At 39.7% G+C, this 19,515-nt stretch overlaps 1 protein-coding gene across 1 annotated transcript in view; it reads right to left on the bottom strand.

The window, feature by feature from the left end:
• The window catches only part of ATPAF1 (ATP synthase mitochondrial F1 complex assembly factor 1), a 30,231-nt gene that overhangs the window by 9,286 nt on the left and 1,430 nt on the right, over positions 1 to 19,515 (bottom strand). Inside the window, exons 2-8 of the mRNA XM_032303067.1 lie at positions 17,398 to 17,506; positions 13,613 to 13,663; positions 12,952 to 13,014; positions 9,358 to 9,408; positions 8,174 to 8,221; positions 3,386 to 3,481; positions 1,185 to 1,292 (exon numbers count right to left, since the gene is read on the bottom strand). Of these exons, the coding sequence (XP_032158958.1) occupies positions 1,185 to 1,292; positions 3,386 to 3,481; positions 8,174 to 8,221; positions 9,358 to 9,408; positions 12,952 to 13,014; positions 13,613 to 13,663; positions 17,398 to 17,506 (526 nt within the window). The remainder of the gene's footprint in view (positions 1 to 1,184; positions 1,293 to 3,385; positions 3,482 to 8,173; positions 8,222 to 9,357; positions 9,409 to 12,951; positions 13,015 to 13,612; positions 13,664 to 17,397; positions 17,507 to 19,515) is intronic.

Genomic DNA, 19,515 nt, shown 5'->3' with positions numbered 1-19,515 from the left:
TGTTGGAGCATCTACCTTTGCCTCAGGTCAGGATATCTGGGTCCTGAGATCAAGCACCACAATGGGATTCCTGCTCAGCAGGACGGGGTGTGGTCCCTGTTTCTTCCTCTGTCTCTACCTTGCTGTGCTCTCTCTCTCTCAAACAAATAAATAAAATGTTTTTAAAAAATGGCAACTCCGTTCTTTTGGATAGGATTTTGTGTGACTTCCAGCTGAGTGTGATGAGGGAAAGAAGAGTTCCAATTCTGTCCCAGGCTTGGGGCTTATTGCTACGGTGAAATACTAGCTGAGTGTCATCAATTTTTCCTTCTCTGTAAGTAGCTGGTGAGAGAGAGGACAAATAAGTGGGTATTGTACTGAAGAATCTTAGGGAGAAGAGGCACTACAGTGTTCACTATTTCGACATCCTGAACTTAAGTCCTGCCAGATAAATGAGATGGAAATGAGCAAGGACTAGATAAACCAGTTGTATAGCAACCATAAAACTACTCCTGGCCCTGAATATACAGAGAAAACAAACACAATGGGCATCACCCTCTACGGACATATGGTCAATGCTCTATCCCAGGGAATGGGAAAAGGGGGAAGGGGAATCATTATGTATGCTAAATATAGTACATGTGAACAGTGTGGAGGAAGATAAAAGATTGAGAACCATTCCAGATTTTGAACTCATCCTGACACTCAGAAACCATTTGCGTGTCCACAGTCTCTTACTTGAAACCCCTAAGGCCAGATGTGTTTTGGAGTCAGAATTACTGTATTCTAGAAAGGCAAGAGGTGCATTATGTAACGCCCTATGATCAAACACATTAAAATTTTCTTAGTAAAATGCGTGACTATTCCACACCAAGTGGGATTAATAAGGACTACAAGTGGACTTCTATCAGTTTAAATGAAGATTTAGCTACCAAGTAAGTTCAACTCAGATAACGTCTTGTAACCAAATGAATTATGAGAACTTTGTTTTCAGAGCTTTTAGACTTCAAAATTGTGAGTAAGTGATTGAGTCAGTGATTGTACTAACTTCAACTTGGAAGAGCTCGTGCAAGACAAAATTATTGTCAGTGTTAAGAAATAAGTACATGTAGGTCTCTGGAATTTTACCTCTCATGATCTTTGACAGAAGAATAGTACCTTCAGGGCTACCAGGTAATTCCAAAGAGGTAAAAATTAATTCTTACCAGAAATGTGGGATCCATTTCTGCTGTCATCAGCACTATGCCCTTTTCTTCCTTAAGTTCAGGGTAGTGATATAAAACCAGCTGGCTGGTTGCAGCATCCCCTCGGGTCTGTAAGAGAAACACTTATCAAGGCTCAATAAGGTACCACCACACAAAACTGCAATTTCAGAGCAATAGAGAGTCTAGAGGAAATTCGGGCTCTTAACAGCCCCTTGGGTGGCTAGTGAGTCAGAGGACTAGTAGGTGGGGGGATGGTCAGGCTTGCCAAGGCACAGTGAAACTGACAGTTCGCACAGTGTTATTTGTGTCTTCAATTGAAAAAGGTTTGGCTTTTTTCCCAGAGAATGTTTACAGTAGGCAGTGAATCCTTCATCATGGCCATATATTTAAAAACAAAATGGCACAAGCAGCTACCAAATCAAGTTCTAAAGAAAGCAATATGCCTGTGTAATTGCCACTTTTATGGACTAGTGCATTTCACAGTTGAAATCTACTCCCCTTGGCTGGCTCTGCAGACTGAGCTCTTTTAAGCTGTAGCGAACAGCTGGAGAGTTTGCACATGGGCCAGATTTATAATATGCAGTTTTAAAATATAATATAGATGGGAGATGGGGGGAAAAGAAGAATGGGAACATCATAATTTCATGAAGAATGGACAGGGCACTGGTTATGAGACCTCAGTCCAGACTAGGAAGAGAGGTGGGGTTCAAAGTTAAAGCCCTCATATAGTGTAGAGGAAACAACTGTATGTTAAAAAAAGACCTCTGGGTTTCATCTTTAAATTTCAGCAAAAGTCCTTCTAATTATTAGCTAATTATTGCTTGGGTTCAGCTCATCCTTCAGTTCTCCCCTATAGGCTTTAAATATACTGATCATTTTTAAAAAAATATTTTATTTATTTATTTGACAGAGAGAGAGAGAGAGCGCGCACAAGTAGGCAGTGAGGCAGACGGGGGGGTGGGGGGTGGGGGGGAGTAGGCTCCCTGATGAGCAGAGAGCCTGACATGGAGCTCGATCCCAGGACCGAGATTATGACCTGAGCCGAAGGTAGAGGCTTTAAGCCACTGAGCCACCCAGGCGCCCCTATACTGATTACTTTGATCATAATTACATTTCTGAATCTTCTTCCCATAGTCATCTATATGAGCTTCAGGAGGTCTCACAGGTCTCTAAGTCCTAGCATTGTCTCTAACAAGTGGCATAAGGGTTCAGCTCACAGAATGGAATCAATCAAATCCAGCTCCGCCACCTATTACCACACTAGGGGCTAACTTCTCTGAGTCCATACTCTTCTCTATAAATAGCAATAATAACAGTGACTATCTTCGTGGGACATCTGTGAGAATTAAATGACATAATGTATACAAAACACCTGGCACACAGTAAGTACATCAAATGTTGGTTATTATAGGATGTGCCCAATAAATGTTATTTTATAATTCACCCAATAATCAAGTAAAAACTGCTCCCTCATTCTGCCTTTTCCTTTTTTTCCTCCCCCGCCTTTTTTAAACAAATGTAATAAAATTTTAGGATACAATCACATGGGATACAATCATGAGCAAACACTCATTCTATTTTGCATTTCTTTAACTCCAACCTTCAAAGCCATTGAAACATATACTTTTTTTTTTTTTTTTTGGCAACGTGGCCTCCAAATATAGAAAGTCAATCCTAGTTAAGATCTGATTTAAAATAATGACTTCATTTTTAAAAGCTGCAAATGCTTTGGACTGAACTTAATCCAATATTTGAGAATAAAACAAAGAAAAAAAAGAAAGGAAGGAAGCAAACAAAACATCTCTGGAATGGAAATGATGCATCTAGCATCTCAAAAAGTGCTGACCCTTAATAAAATACAAGTAAAACATGGAGCCTAACTTAGGGTTAAAAGATAAACATCGCAACTCACCCATGTTTGTTAAGTGAGGCACAAGCAGTAAACGTTATACAGGTAGAGGGAAAAAACAGGAGACACCGAATGTGGTCAGAGAATATGTTTCGGGGTCTTTTCCAATTTCTAGGTATTGAGTAGAGCCTAGAAAGCTAGCCCAATATACAAAGTATAACAACTCATCAACACCAAAGCAAATACTGCTGGCAGTTAGTAGATACTCCGTGTCCTCAAGCCTCAGCAAGGGCTCACAGTCCCACAAAGGAGTAACCTTCTTTCTTCTAGGGGATGAGCACAAGACACCTACCTGAATATTTATAAGTGCAGTGAAGTGGAGTTCAGTACCTGTCCATTGTCCTACAAAGAACTCATAACCTTCCCTTCTTGGTAGTGCACAGAGAAACTGTGGGAAAGAGAGATGAATGAACACAATCATTTGCTCCATATCCAACTGCCTGTATCATTTATTCCATTTTTCCACTATTGGTTTTTAAACATTTTTTAAAATTATGAAATTTATGTGACAATTTAACAAATACTCATAAACTTCCCAACCTACCTATCAAAGAAAGCATTAGAGATCTAACTGAAGCTTTCTCTGTAACCCACTCTAATCCCATTCTAGAGTAACATTTATCCTGCATTTGGTGTCTGTCATTCCCTTTCAGGTTTTTATACTTTAAATGTACACACACACATGCATATTTATATACAAGAACTACTACATGTTTAAAAACTTAAATCTTATCAAACTATATGTCCATTTTGCAACTTGATTTTTTTCACTCCACATTACACTTTAGAGATTTATCTATGTTGATGAATACAACTCAAATTCATTAATTTTCATTGCTGTATGGAATTCTACAGAAATTTACCACAATTTATCTATTCTATAGATGAACACTTGAGTTTTTGAATTTCTAATCTTTCTAATGTTGCCGAGTTAACTTTGTTCCAATTATAATCATTTCCTATTCTATCATCTGAGGCTGATACTGGAGCATGGCTATAAACACAAAGAATGATTAATTTTATGCTATAATGTTTAGAACTGAGAATGAGTGGTAAAGAGAATGGTGTCAGGACAAAACAAAGTATAATCACTCTAGTACGCCTTAGTCATGGAGCTGTCTCCTTATGGCCAACCACTCAGGCCAGATTTTATTTTATCTATTTTATTTTTCTTAGATGATATTAGATATTTTATCTATTTTATTTTTCTTAGATGATATAACCTCAGTGCCTAGCTAACATATAACTGATTTGATTTCTGTTGCTCCTGGTCACAGTGCATTTTCTAGAAGTTTCTATAAATGGAACCAAAGAATCTAAACTTCTTTTGGGTATGGTATCTTTCATTTAGTTTAATTTTTCATGATCTTTCCATGGTATTTCATGTATCATTAGTTCATTCTTCTTATAGCTGAATATTATCCCACTTTATAGGTCTATGTACACACAATCCCTCTCCCCCTACAATATCTTTATATACCTGTGATAGATATCTTTTAGTATTTGGTTATTAAAAATAAAGCTGCTATGAACATTTGCGTTATTTGAACATATGCTTTCAATTCTTGGGAAATATCTAGGGAGAAGAATAACTAGGTAGTATGGCAGGTATATGCTTAACTTTTAAAGAAACTGTCATTCTGTTTTCTAAGGTGCTTATACTGTTTTACATTATTCTATCAGCAGTATATGAGAGTTCCAGTTCTTTCATACCCTCACCAACACTTAGTACAGTCAGTCTTTTTAGTTCTAGTCATTTTAGTGGTATCTCACTGTGGTTTTAATTTGCAATTTGCATTGTGACTAATAATACTGAGCATCTGCCATTCCATTTGACTGGCAAATTGTCTCAGTCTTTTGCTCATTTTTTAATTGGGTTGCCTATCTTAAGTTTTAAGAGTTTTTAATATATTCTAGATACATGTCACTCGCCAATATGTGTCCTGTAAATATCTTCTCCCAGTCTGTGGGTTGTCTTTTCGTCTTCTTAACAGTGTATTTTGCAAAGAAGAAAATTTTATTTTTTATTTATTGTGGTAAATGAAATAAATAATATATAAAATTTATAAAATATATAAAAATAAATAAAATAACATTAAAAGTTATCATTTTAACTATTTTTTTAAAAGTTTTTTTTAATTTATTTGACAAAGAGACAGTGAGAAAGGGAACACAAGCAGGGGGAGTGGGCAGAGGGAGAAGCAGGTTTTCCACCAAGCAGGGAGCCCGATGTAGGGCTCGATCCCAGGACCCTGGGATCATGATCCGAGCCGAAGACAGCCACCCAGGCACCCCATCATTTTAACTATTCTTAAATGTACAATTCAGTGGCATTAAGTATATTCATGTTGCTATGCAAACATCACCATCATCCATCTCCAAAACTTTTAATCTTCCCAAACTGAAATTCCAACCCATTAAACAATAACTTCTCATTCCCATTTCCCCCATTCCCTGGAAGCCCTCCATCTTTCTTTCTTTTTTTTTTTTTTATCGTTCTACTTTCTGTCCATTAGTTTGACTATTCTAGGTACCTACACCTATTCTAGATACGTAACTGGAATCAGTATTTGTCCTTTTGCGTCTGGCTTATTTTACTTAGTATAATGTCTTCAAGGTTCATCTATGCTATAGCATGTGTCAGAATTTCCTTCCTTTTTAAGGCTGAACATTCTTTTGGGTGTATATTTTGTTATTTCATCTATCAGTGGATACTTGGGTTTCTTCCATCTTTTGACAATTGTGACTAATGCTGCTATAAACATAAGAATACAAATAGAATATTTTAATTTTGATGAAATCTAATTTACTAATTTTGAATTCTTTTATAGTTTGAGTTTTCTGTGATATATTTAAAAAATCTTTGCCTGAGATCACTAACATAAGATAGTATTTTGTAGAAGTTCCATTTATATCTATGATCTATTTTGAGTTAATTTTTGGATACAATATGAGGTAAGTTTAGAGGTTCATTTTTTTTTTTAAAGATTTTATTTATTTATTTGACAGAGATCACAAGTAGAGAGAGAGAGGGGGAAGCAGGCTCCCCACCGAGCAGAGAGCCCAACGTGGGGCTCGATCCCAGGACCCTGAGATCATGACCCAAGCCGAAGGCAGAGGCTTAACCCACTGAGCCACCCAGGTGCCCCAAGAGGTTCATTTTTTACATATGGATATTCAAACTGGGGAGATTATCCTTTCCCCATTTAATTACCTTGGCACCTTTATTAACAAATAAATGACCACACATGTTGGTCTATTTCTGGATTTTTTGTTCTGTTCTATTGATCTATATAGGTCATCATTTTTTAAAAAATTTATTTATTTATTTTTAATTTTAATTTTAATTTATTTTTTTAAAGATTTTATTTATTTATTTGTCAGAGAGAGTGAGCACAGGCAGACAGAGTGGCAGGCAGAGGCAGAGGGAGAAGCAGGCTCCCTGCTGAGCAAGGAGCCCGATGTGGGACTTGATCCCAGGATGCTGGGATCATGACTTGAGCCGAAGGCAGCTGCTTAACCAACTGAGCCACCCAGGCGTCCCTTTTTTTTATTTTTTATTTTTCAAGACTTCATTTATTTATTTGACAGACAGAGATCACAAATACGCAGAGAGGCAGGCAGGGAGAGAGGGGGAAGCAGGCTCCCTGCTGAGCAGAGAGCCTGATGAGGGGCTTGATCCCAGGACCCCGAGATCCTGACCTGAGTCGAAGGCGGAGGCTTAACCCACTGAGCCGTCCAGGTGAAGACAGTGTGATCTTTATGCCAAGATCACACTGTCTTCATTATTGCAGCTTTATTTTTTTTAAAGATTTTATTTCTTTATTTGAGAGAGAGAGCACAGAGGGGAGGGAGTAAGAGAATCAGACTCCCCACTGAGCAGAGAGCCGGATGCTAGGCTCAATCCCAGGACCCAGGACCATGACCTGAGCCAAAGGTAGACACTCAACTGACTGAGTCACCCAGGCACCCCTGTAGCTTTATAATAAGCCTTGAAATCATGAAATGTAAGTCCTCTAATTTATGTTTTTGGTTTTTTTTCAAAATTATTTTGGGGCAACTCCCTTGGGTCCCCTACCTCTTTGGGAGCTTTGTACTATCACTCAATAAACTTTGCTTCACTATCACTCAATAAACCTTGGTTTCTTGCCCACTAAAAACAAAAACAAACCTGTTTCGTTAATCTAGGTCCTTTGGATATCCAAATGTATATGTTTTTAAAATGGCTTGTCAATTTCTTTAAAGTTTTTTTTTCTTAATTTGAGAGAGAGAGAGAAAGAGAGAGCATGAGAGGGGAGAGGGGCAGAGGGAGAAGCAGACTCTCTGCTGAGCAGGAAGCCTGATGCAGGACTTGATCCCGAGACTCTAGGATCATGACCAGAGCCAAAGGCAGCTGCTTAACCAACTGAGCTATTGAAGCACCCCTATCAATTTCTTTAAAGAAAAAAAAAAAAGCCTACTGGGATTTTGACTGGGATATTTACTCTAGAGATCAACGATGATAATACTGAATCATCCAATTCACCATCACAGTCCATCTCTCCATTTACTTAGATGCTTTTTAATTTCTCTCAGCAATGTTAGGAAAATCTTTCTGAAAATCCTAGAAATTATTACTGACACCAAATCAGATGGTCCACCTCACCAATTCCTTTTCCCTTGGGTCTTCTGGCAGCTCATGACTCCAACAATATCATAATTCCTTAGACACACACAGGCAGAATAACATGGCCAAAAAGGAAAAGGCATTGGCAGTAAAACAGAACTTAAAGAAGGGTGAAAATGCGAAGAGCTCAGGTGTTGCCTCCCATGTTCACTTTTACTGACAGAGATCCAAATCAGAAAGGGCTGCGCTGTGTCAGAGAGCTAAAAAGCCTGAGCCACCTACTGGGACAAACCCACACGATCCCTTACAGCTTAAAATCTCACTTATGGAGTCCAGTCAACACGTGAGCATCTTTGTTAAATAAACAGAGTGCTATACCACATGAGACAGGATGGATTATGAAGGGGTAGGTCAGAAAACATCCTTGTTTGGCAGCACTAATAAACAATCCTCATCTGGTCACTGGAAACTTACTGTTGGACAGGACTGAGCCCGGGACCAGATCAAGTCAAACTTCTCTTTCTGTAGGTTAGAAAAGAATAAAATTCAAAACCAAGAAAATGTAAGGCTGCAATCACATTTAAATTCACCAAGACTTAACTCTAGGATGGAAATTCAACTAAAAATATCTCTTACATTCTACCATTTATAAGTCCCTCTTATGACAGAGAGAAAAACCGGGTGGGTGTGTGGCTGCTCAATATCAGAATTATCCGTGAGAAGTGGATACTCCAAAGCCTCCAGACTCTGCCAGAGACTTCTGGCCACTGAGGCTAAGGGAGAGCCAAGAAGGCCTGTTCAAGCAATGAGTCAGCATTGCAGATCTAAAATATCACAAAAAGTGCAGATCCTTTTGGCTGTGGAACATTTCAAGAGCAAGCGTCTGTGTGTCTAAGAGCTGGGGTAGCAGTACTCTCAGAGCAACCACACGGCCCGGCTTTACTTTTCTGTCTCTAAGTTCTCCTCCTTAATCTTAAACTCATACATGTAAACTCAATGCTTGATGTAAACTTAACCTAAACGACTTCCTCTTCAGGGAAGAACAATTAAAGAACTAGCGGATAACCCAGAATGGCAAATGCTTTCTTATGCAGAAGTTAGTGTGAGGACGTTAACTAGAAGAAACTAACAGCACCTGACAAACCTCAGTGGTCAAGAGTGGCCACTGACTATCTCCAAGACAGCAATTTCAAGAAGGGAAAAATATAAAGAAAATGCCACTTGCTAAGGGAAAATGCCAGAAAAAGCCTAGGAAGAGGCTTTAAAGTCAGCTCAGTAACAGGTCACTTATAGACAAAAGGGGAAGAAAGCTATGTTCGAGGCCCTGTCTGAAATTCCAACAGTGGCTGGAAAACACCAAAAAGAAGTAAAACACATTTGGAAATTGCTTAGCAACATGGACTTACACCATGCTCCCTTGTCAGAGACTTGAGTCAAAGAGACATTTCTAAACCAGAAAGAGGGAAAACAAGAGCCATAAATATACCATATGGAGCTTCCAATCTTTGGTGCTTAGGGCATAATAAAAACCCTCGGAACTATAAATGTAAGTTCTCAAGAGGCAATAAACATAGAAAAAGTAAAGACAACTGCCTGCTAAGGTTAGAGCCCTGACCTTCATGCTATAACACTTTCATTTTCCCCTCCAAACTACTTACAGGAATAACTGCATAGACCGTATCTTTTGCTGCAAAATACTGCTGCCAAATCTGTACAAAAAAGAGAGGGTGTCTGTGACATGTGGGTAATCTTTTCAACCTGTGTCAAGAAACAGTGACAGCTTTTCATTGCTCAGAATTAACACACTATTTGATAACAAGGAAAAAACCCCAATGTAATGCTTTTATTACTAGTACATGATTACAAAAAAGATTTAATACCATTTACTGTTCTAGATGATTAAACTGTAACTCTTAAAAATAAATTCCTGTCAGACAAATGGATTCCATGACCTTGTTAATCATTTCTCTCAAGATGTGCCTGTATGCAACAGACATGTTCTTTTCTCATATCTTCTCTTTTTCTCCCCAAAACCCATATTCCCCAGCCCACTCTGGGCTTCTCAGACAGCCAGGACATCAGTCATTCAGAACCCAGTGTCTGGAAGTCAGGCAGACCTAGATGCAAATCCCAGCTGCAATCATTTGCTGGCCATGCTACTTAGGGCCAATTACTGAAAATCACTAAACAACATAATCATCAGTAAAATAGCAAATAATATCAATCTAACAGGATTATTGTGAGGACTAGTATATTTGTGCTTAGCACGAGAGCATTACAGTGCAAACCACAGCCAAGTTGCTCTGAGGGCAACAAAGACGCACTTAACGCAAGTTAGGAAATGAATGGCAGAGGAGGAGACACTTGAACTGTATCCTCAAGAATGATCAGGAGTTAGCCCAGTGAACAAGGCGGCTAGGAAGATAAACAGGTAGGATAGAAGACACACATCTTAAGTAAAGAATGATAGCATTAGCAAAGGCACAGAAGTCAGGGAAGGCATCACAGCCAAGGTGACACCCGAGTGAGCTTTTGAAGAACAGGGCCATCCTCCTTCAGAGATGCTCTGCTTTGCCAACATTTTCAATAAGAATTAGGGGGGGAGGGCTAAGTAAAAATACTAATCAAAGAATAATCTAACTAACACAGGGTACAGAAGGACTATTACCTCCCAGGACCTGGGCAAACCACTATCAGTGCAGCCAAAGGTTGCTTTCCCATTTTTATTTTTTTTACATGTCAGACAATCTTTTCATTTTAACGACAGCATAACCTGCTATTTTTATTTAATCTATTTTAGTAGATAGTTCATGAATCAAATGAAATTTATAGACAGATAGATGTTTCCTAACATAACTGACTTTGGTTACTCAAAATTATTTTAACAAACACAAACTTGTGTTTAAAATTATAGGTCTGCATGATATTCATCACATGATCAAGCCTCCTGGACCTGGCTTCTCTCTCTCTCCCCTAAAAAACATGGTTGGTGTCCGCTTTCTATTGGCATCTCTTCCCAAAGACACAGTTCGAGACTTTGCATAAGCCTCTATTAACACACGTTAGAACCCTATGCTGTTCTTGTCTGTTTCCGTCTCTGTCCTTCTACTGGGCTAAAACTCTTTGAGAGGAGGGGATTCTCTCATTTATTTCCATGTCTGGCATACAACCTGATATTTAGTAGATATTCAATAAATGCTTCTGCTGATATAAATGACACAGCACCCAAAGGAAACTCATGGCAATGGGCACAACTTTCCGAAGGGGAATAGGATGCAGAGTCAAACAGACATGGGTTTGAGTCCCAGCTCTACCCTAAGCTATTTAATCTCTTTAAATTATAGTTTTCTTGGTTGTAAACTGTAAATAATAGCACCTGCACTTCAAGATAGTTATGAGACTTTAATGAAATAGTGCATATGAAGCACTAAGTATAGTACCTGGCACACAGTCTACTGCTTTATTATTTTGATTTTCTCAATATACCTAAAATAATTCATGGAATTACAAGAAAAGCCAATAAATAGCTTATAATAGTCTAATTAGAGAGAAAAGGATCACAATATGAAAATGTAAACAGCAATGCAAATCAAGGTGTATGGAATAATCAAACAGGTAGGACAGATCATAAGTGCTCTGAAGGAAGGTGTCCAGAAAGCTCCCTGAAGAAGGTCCTATAATAACAAAGGACTCTGAATGGCAAGCAAAGGAATACAGGAAGTCACTGAACATTTGCAAGCAGGTCACTGACATAATATTTATTTTTATTCATTTACTTAAAAACACAAATGTAGCACTTACTCTGTGCTATGCACTGTTCTATGAGCTTTACAAATATGAACTCATTTAATTCCCCAAGGAGCTCTACATGTAAGTACTATTATTACTATTATGAAATAAGTACTATTTTTTAAAAGATTTTATTTATTTATTTGACACAGAGAGAGAGATCACAAGTAGGCAGAGAGGTAGGCAGAGAGCTATTCTGCTGAGCAAAGTGCCTGATGTGGGGCTTGATCCCAGGACCCTGAGATCATGACCTGAGCCGAAGGCAGAGGCTTAACCCACTAAGCCACCCAGGTGCCCTGAGATAAGTACTATTAGTACTACTATTAGTATTATTATCTCCACTTTACAGAGAGAAACTAAGGCTCAGACAGGTTAGGGTTAGGGTTAGAACATATCAAAGTCATTAACGTAGTAAGTGGCAGAGCTAGGACTTAAAACTCGTGGCTTGGCTCTTGAGTCTCTGAGTCTTGGTTTGTTGGTTTTTTTTGTTGTTGTTGTTAAAGATTTAATTAATTTATTTCACACACAGAGAGAGGACACAAACATGGGGGGTGGGAGAGGGAGAACCAGCAGGTGCTCAACTGACTGAGCCACCCAGGCCCCCTAGAGTCTGTGTTCTTAACAAATACACTATGCTTTTTCATAATGAAAGCAGAACTTTAAGAGTATTCAACTGGCAAGGCTATGAGAGGTAGAGAAGCAGGGAGAGGGAAACCTAATTAGGTAGTACAGTATGCCAAGAACACAGTACTGACGATTTTAAATAAAATGTGGGCAATGGGGTTGGGGGCGCCTTGGTGGCTCACTCATTAAGCGTCTACCTTCAGCTCAGGTCATGATCCCAGGGTCCTGGGATCAAGCTCCGCATCAGGCTCCCTGCTCAGCAGGAAGCCCACTTCTCCTTCTCCCACTCCCCCTGCTTATGTTCCCTCTCTCACTGTGTTTCTCTCTGTCAAATAATAAATAAAATCCTAAAAAAAAAAAGATGTGGGCAAACGGTAATGAAAGAGAAGGGCGTAATATGAGTTGATTAGACATACAGGAGTAAAATCAAGAAAGGTTAAGTTTTCTTCTGCCATTTTGTTTCACATAATTGACCACTTTTGCTTTCTATGACCACCTTTCATTTTGGCTGGAAAGAGGGGTCAAGAAATATATGCTCCTGGGGCGCCTGGGTGGCTCAGTGGTTTGGGCTGCTGCCTTCGGCTCGGGTCATGATCTCAGGGTCCTGGGATCGAGCCCCACATCGGGCTCCCTGCTCCGCAGGAAGCCTGCTTCCCTCTCTCTCTCTCTCTGCCTGCCTCTCTGACTACTTGTGATCTCTGTCTGTCAAATAAATAAATAAAATCTTTAAAAAAAAAAAAAAAAAAAAAAAAAAGAAATATATGCTCCTTTCTCCTTTCAGATTTGGCTTAGAGAGCACACATTTTCATAAAGTATGCAAGCCCATTTTCATTCATTACCTGTCTTACTTCTTCTGCAGTTTTGTCTTTCACCATCTCAATGTTAAAGATTGAACTGAGAGTCTGAATGAAAAAACAAAAGGCAATTAACATCCACAATTAAAAAAATAAAACAGTTTAGCTACCTGTAAGCCTTGTGGGAAGCGACAGATCGGGACAGTGGAGCCGATCTTCAATAAGTACAGAGTGTGTATAACAAAACCTGCATGCTCAGAGAAGTGAACCCCTAAGCCCCGGCAGGTTTTCACAGTCCTATTCCTCGGGAGTATCTATAAGTACTTTCCAAATGCTTTACCCTCACTGAGGAGCACTGCAGCATTTTGCAGCTGGTAAGAAGAGAAAATCTGGTTGTCACCTTTAACTGCTATTCTACTGGGGTGGCTCTTTATTTGCAAATTAAATGAGTAAACATACTTTGATTTTTAAAAACTACTTCCTATAGAAAGAAAGTATATGACTAGGATTTCCTTCATATTTCCTCTAGCACCCTCAGGACCCACAGTATGCCAGAGATTTATCAAGGACATAAAAAGTCATAGAAATATTTTTCATCTCTACAGTTGGAAAAAAATCACAAAATCACTGAACCACAGTAAGTATGTTCAAATCTGCAGTTATAGATATTCCATATGACTTCAGACTTAGATCTTTAGAAACCTACCTTGCCCTTAGTGAATCCTCTGCTCACAGGATGTTTCCCCAGGGCATCTGTCTGAAATACATGATGAGACAGGATATTTATCTGTACACCTTACTCATAAGAAAAATACCATCATGCTGGGTGAGGTGCACAATATCTCATTTAGTAATCTGACACTTAAAAACTCACTTTTCTCCATTCTATATAGTAACTGTACACACTGTTCTATGAGTTATTGTTTGGAGACAGCTTTTCTATGACTAAGCTTTTGAGATAGAGAGATGAGAAAAGACTTGTTAGTAACTACCATCTTCCAGTACGTAGAGTCCATTCTGTACCTGCCACTACGGATAATGAGGGATTCCTTCCCAGAATGAGGCCTGCTTGAGGTTTCCTGTGCTCTGCTCTCTGATCTGCTCCACAGCGAGCCACAAGGAGGTGAGCAATGGAAAATTGTATTTTCGAAGGCTGTTTCTCATGTGACACACTTCTGATGGCAGGCATCCTTACCAGACTAGTGTTTCCAGCACTCACTCTTAATATCCCTCTATTAAATTAGTGATTATTTCTCTAGTCCACTACCACTGATAAAGGCCATGGCCAGGAAATCCTATTATGAGATTGCTGATAACAGGGATGTGTTGTTCTAAGTCTTTCGCTCAATTTTTCAGTTCAAGTCCATGCCTTTCAGGAGGAGTACAATCTACACCTGGTATTCCGAGGCTGAGAAACACTGTCTGTATAAAATCTTGTCTTTTGTTACTCTGTGCCTCAAAGAATCCAAACCTTTAATAAATGATGCCCACAGAACCAGTACCAACAAATTAGGCAAAAGTCTGGTGTAGAAAAATCTGTTGGATATACCATTGTCTTTTTGGTCATACCCTATATAGTGGCAGCATCCTAATGTAGTCTGTCCTTCACTCATAAACTTTCCAGAAAAAGAGAACTGATTTCCTTTTCATAACACTCACCTTCAGTTGCACTGTAAAAACAAAACAAATGAAACCCTCCATTTGCACAGCTGCCTTCACCTTTTAATCAACAAGCCCTGTATATTCTTTTCCCACAGTGTCCCTCCAATCCATTCTTTATTTCCATTTGTACTTTCAGAAATAACAAATTTAAGCTCCAAGTATAAGCTTATTGCATTTTATTTTAAATTAAGACATTACTTAAGAGAAACCATTATTTTATGTATCAGAAAATGATGCCAACCAAATAATAGCACAATACTTTCATATCACCTCAATTTTAAGACAGTTCTGGAGATGTTGAAATGCAAAAAAAAAAAAAAAAGTGGGTTTTAGAACCAATGAAATATGGTAATTAAAATTATAGTTGAAGGTATGTGCCAAAAGCCTTAAGAACACTTAATAAAGCATTTATCTTTTTTAAAAATTTTATTTACTTATTAGAGAGCGCATAAGCAGGGGGAGTGCCAGAGGGAGAGGGAGAAGCAGACTCCCCACTGAGCAGGAAGCCTGACTTGGGGCTCAATCCTGGGACTCTGGGATCATGACCTGAGCCAAAAGTGTCTCAGACGCTTTAACCAACTAGCTACCCAGCGTCCCTTAATAAAACATTTAAATGGGTACTTTACTATTTCCATGTAGATGCTCTAGAAATCCGTGTGGACAACTCTTCTGTTATCACAGTAGTTCACTGGATGAGGACATTTGTATTTGTGAGCGGGTAAGCAGTGCCAGGAGCTGCAATCTTATAAAGGAATTGCACATAGTGAAGAATTTTCCCTCACTCTGCACTTTTCAGTGTCTAGCCAGATGTCCTCAAAAGTGAAAAACCTTTTTATAATTACCTGGGTCTAGACTCTAACCTCTGTTTTGCTTTTCCTTTTTCTTTTTTAACATGGCTTTAATAAACACCCTAGTTTTTTAGAAACACAACTACTATATAACCTAAAAGGTTGCATATTGTGAAATCTCATGAGGATCACTGATAACACCGCTCACAGTTTGGGAGTTTTGAAAAGTAGTGACACAATACCCCTAAACCAGTCAGCACTTGCTGCTTACGTATTCATGGTGATTTCATACACAGGTAAGAGCCTCTGATGACTGCATTAGGTTTCACAGCATAATTGTGTTCAAGAATTTATATACCAAAGTTCACTCATAAAAATTTCATTTATATTACTCAATCATTGTAGAAATTTTGTATCATCTACCAAATAAATATTTTATTGAAAAGTTCCTTCCTTGGGACCTCTGGGTGGCTCAGTGGGTTAAGCATCTGACTCTTGGTTTCAGCTCAGGTCATGACCTATGGGTTGTGAGATCGAGCCATGCATGAGTCCTACATCAGGGCTCCATGCTCAGCAGGGAGTCTGCTTAAAGATTCTCTCTCTCTGCCCTTCCCTCCATTTTCACCTGTGCTCAATCATGCACACTCTCTTGCACACTCAGGCACACTCTCTCTCAAATAAATAAATCTTTAAAAAAAGTTTTTGAGGTGCCTGGATGGCTCAGGTCGTTAAGTATCTAACTTTGGCTCAGGTCATTATCTTGTGGTCCTGGCATCAAGCCCTGTGTCAGGTTGGGGGGGAATGCTGGGTCTCATGTGGTAGGGAGCCAATGACTCAGAGCAAAGAAAAGGCTTTGTGAGTGGAGTCATTAGCCCCTTTATCTAGCTAAATATGAAAGACAGTAAGTCATTATTTACCCAAGAGTTGCCATAATTTAAGGTAAATCTTGACTTTGCATCTTATCATCATGAAAGTGAATTTCTATGCCTGTTTACAAAAGAGGGCAAAGAGCTTTCCCATGTCATATTCCAAGTCTATAATACAGTAATATTCCAAGAGCTACTGATTTGTAACCTTGGCACTGTAAGTGTTTACCACAGGAAATTACGTTTCTTAAAATATTTGTAATAGAGACTTGTTTGCTCACATAAGGTTGTAAACTATGTTTGTGATAGGAGGTTGAATTTGCTCCCCAACCTTATAATGATTAACCCAGTGACTTGCTTTTGTTCTCATGAACTCAACCAGTAATTAAAAGACTGAGTGGATTCTCTTAAAATTTAGAATACTCAAGGCAAAAAAGTTACTGTCCAAACTAAATAAGCATCTTTCATTCTAAAACACAATGCAGAATCCCAATTTTCCACTGTATGTTATTTCAGGCCCAAACAGCCCACACCTGGATTATTGTGTATCCTTCCTGGTTTCAGCCTTTCCCACTCCAATTTGTTCTATATACCACCCTAGGTTAGTACTTTTCAAATCACAGGCTGTGAAATCAACCTGGATTTGGCCGGGATTGTGACGAAAGTTTTTTTAAAAGAAAAAAGAAGTGCACTGGATGTAGTAAAAATAAGCATTGCTTTGTAAAAGCTCTGCTTCAGTTACAATCACACACATGTATATACTGAACTGCAGTGTAAAATAGATTTCCTACTGCAGATCACTGTTTGAAAAGCACTGTATTAGATTTCAACATGCTTCCCCCCAGCTTTGATTCTTGTTTAGGGTGAGTAGCTATTACGCACTTTTCTCTCTGGAGCTCCAGAGCCCCCCTGCCATGTGTGCTTTGCCTTAACCATTCTACCACACCCGCCAGGAGCATGGACTGTCATTTTCATCCCTCTGTACCTCTACCATGACCACAGCACTTTGCCAGAAAGAGGAGGATACCATTTATGGTTGGAGACTGAGCTGTGTAGAGAGAGGCTACATTCAGTTCATCCAGCTGACCCATCAGTGAGCCCACTCCCAAGACAGGGTTGGGAATGGGGGTGTAGCACACTGGGGAGCCAATACCACAAAGAAGAGCAGGTCTTACCTTCTGTTCTACACATTTGATAAAGTCACCTTGCCTGGAGTGCCCCACTGGCTGCTTCCGAAACTCAATGCGCTTTTCCAGTCGGGATTCAAAAGCAGCTGGGTCAGACCTGATCAAAGGTAAACCAAAAGTGAAAACATCTGGGACTTTTTGAATTTAGAAATAACAAAGGATCATGCTGCACTTCCAGAGAGAGAGGACACAAGCATTCAAAGGCTGAAGGATTTGCCTATAAATCAAGAAAGTGGAAAAATAATTCCAGTTATTTAATTATTGTTAACCTTCAAGGGGCCTGTGTAACATTCTTGTCCTGCAGGTAGGTTACTTCTTAGATGTAAACCTTGGTCCCTCAGGTACTAATACTCTGGGTACTTGAAATTCAAATCCTCAAGACCGGAAGGGCACTCTGAAATCATCTCGCTTGGTCATTCTACTCAGGCAGAAATCCAGTAGCCTAGCCGGTGTCAAGCTTTTACATGAACACATCTAGCTCTGGACATCTTCTTCTGCCCATGCAAAGGTTAAACATCTGTTTATTCAGATGCAGGTAATTTAGAGGCATTTTGTAGGAAAAGATTTAGCACCTGAGTTTCTCCCTGACTCTCTCTCCAAAGCACTGGCTCCTGCAAATGAAACATCAGAACTGGTCCTTTGTGTCAAAACGAAGCTGGTCTTCCGGCCCGAAGTCCAGGTTGAGGCTGCCATCCTTGTTAAGAATTCTTCAGGCTGTGTAGCCAACGATGTGATATTTGGCACTGTACACTTTGGTGAAGACATCATACAGGGATTACAGCTCCTGGGCCATGAGACCTGTAGTGTCATAGGTGCAGTCTGCAGGATCCAAGGACATCCTGATCACTTCTCTGGTGGAGTGATTCCTGGTCAAGGCATTGTATGGGGCCCCTCTTTCATAAAAATGAGTTCCAGAAGTGACATTAAACATTATGCCCTTCATGCCATTACATGGGCAGATCTTCTTCCTTCCCTCCACAGCAGGCCAGCAACTCAGTGCAGAGTCACTCCAGGGGTCCTGTCCTGTGGGGTGTGGCACCTGCTGGGGCTGTAAATGCCAGGACCAGGGTTAGTGCTGCAAGTATCCACAGTCAAACCTGGGCTGCCATGGTGAGTGGATAGAGAGTGAGGGGTGGCCTAGGCACTGGACTCTGCATTCCCACCTTGGACATCTTTTATTATTAAAATGTTCTGAGCTTAAATCTATTCATCTATATATCTTTCACACTCAAGAACAAGAAAAAATGTCTAATCCCTTTTATCTGAATACTTGGAAACTGCTATTATGACAGCCCTGAAAGTTTTCTGTAAGTTAAATTTCCTTAGTTCTTTTGGCCCTTCTTCATACATGTGATTTGTGAGTACTTCCTCACTATAAACCTGCTCTTTGGACACCCTCCAATTTGTCCACACTCTAGACATAGTGGGCCTGCAGCTAGATCAAATATTCCCAATTCACCAATGCAAAGTGTGATGCAAAAATCCAGATACTGGGCTGAAGGGGTGAAGAGGGCATACAGCCTTGTCCTGCTACTGGCTCACACCAAACTTGTGGCTGGTGCTCCAAGGGCCCAGGTTTTAGTGAATGTAGAGAGACTGACAGATGCTACAGCATGAAAACCTTGTGTAGAACACTAAGGAATATGGACATTATCTAGAGTCACTGAGGGTGCTTTGGGATGCTCACTCTTTGAGACAGCAGCATGTGTAAATATTGATGGGAATGACCTTGTGGGGAAGGAGTATAAAACCAGCCATTCATTGTTTCATGAGTAGGAATGAGTGGGAACTGTGAAGTATCCAGAGTATAAGTAGACAACTCTCCTAAGATGTAGCCTGTGAAAGGGATCAATGAGAAAAGGCTGGAGGGGAATGTAGGTCAACGAAAGGTTTTAAAGAAGAGAAATCCTTGGGGCGCCTGGGTGGCTCAGTGGGTTGAGCCTCTGCCTTCGGCTCAGGTTATGATCTCAGTGTCCTGGGCTCGAGCCCCACATCAGACTCTTTGCTCAGAGGGGAGCCTGCTTCCCCATCTCCCTCTGCCTACTTGTGATCTCTATATCTCTGTCAAATAAGTAAAATCTTTAAAAAAAAAAAAAAAAGAAAGAA

This window comes from Mustela erminea, chromosome 10 (genome assembly GCF_009829155.1).
Source record: "Mustela erminea isolate mMusErm1 chromosome 10, mMusErm1.Pri, whole genome shotgun sequence".
Classification (NCBI taxonomy): domain Eukaryota; kingdom Metazoa; phylum Chordata; class Mammalia; order Carnivora; family Mustelidae; genus Mustela; species Mustela erminea.
Note: the sequence above shows the minus strand (reverse complement) of the source record. Positions and strands in the feature narration are given on the sequence as shown.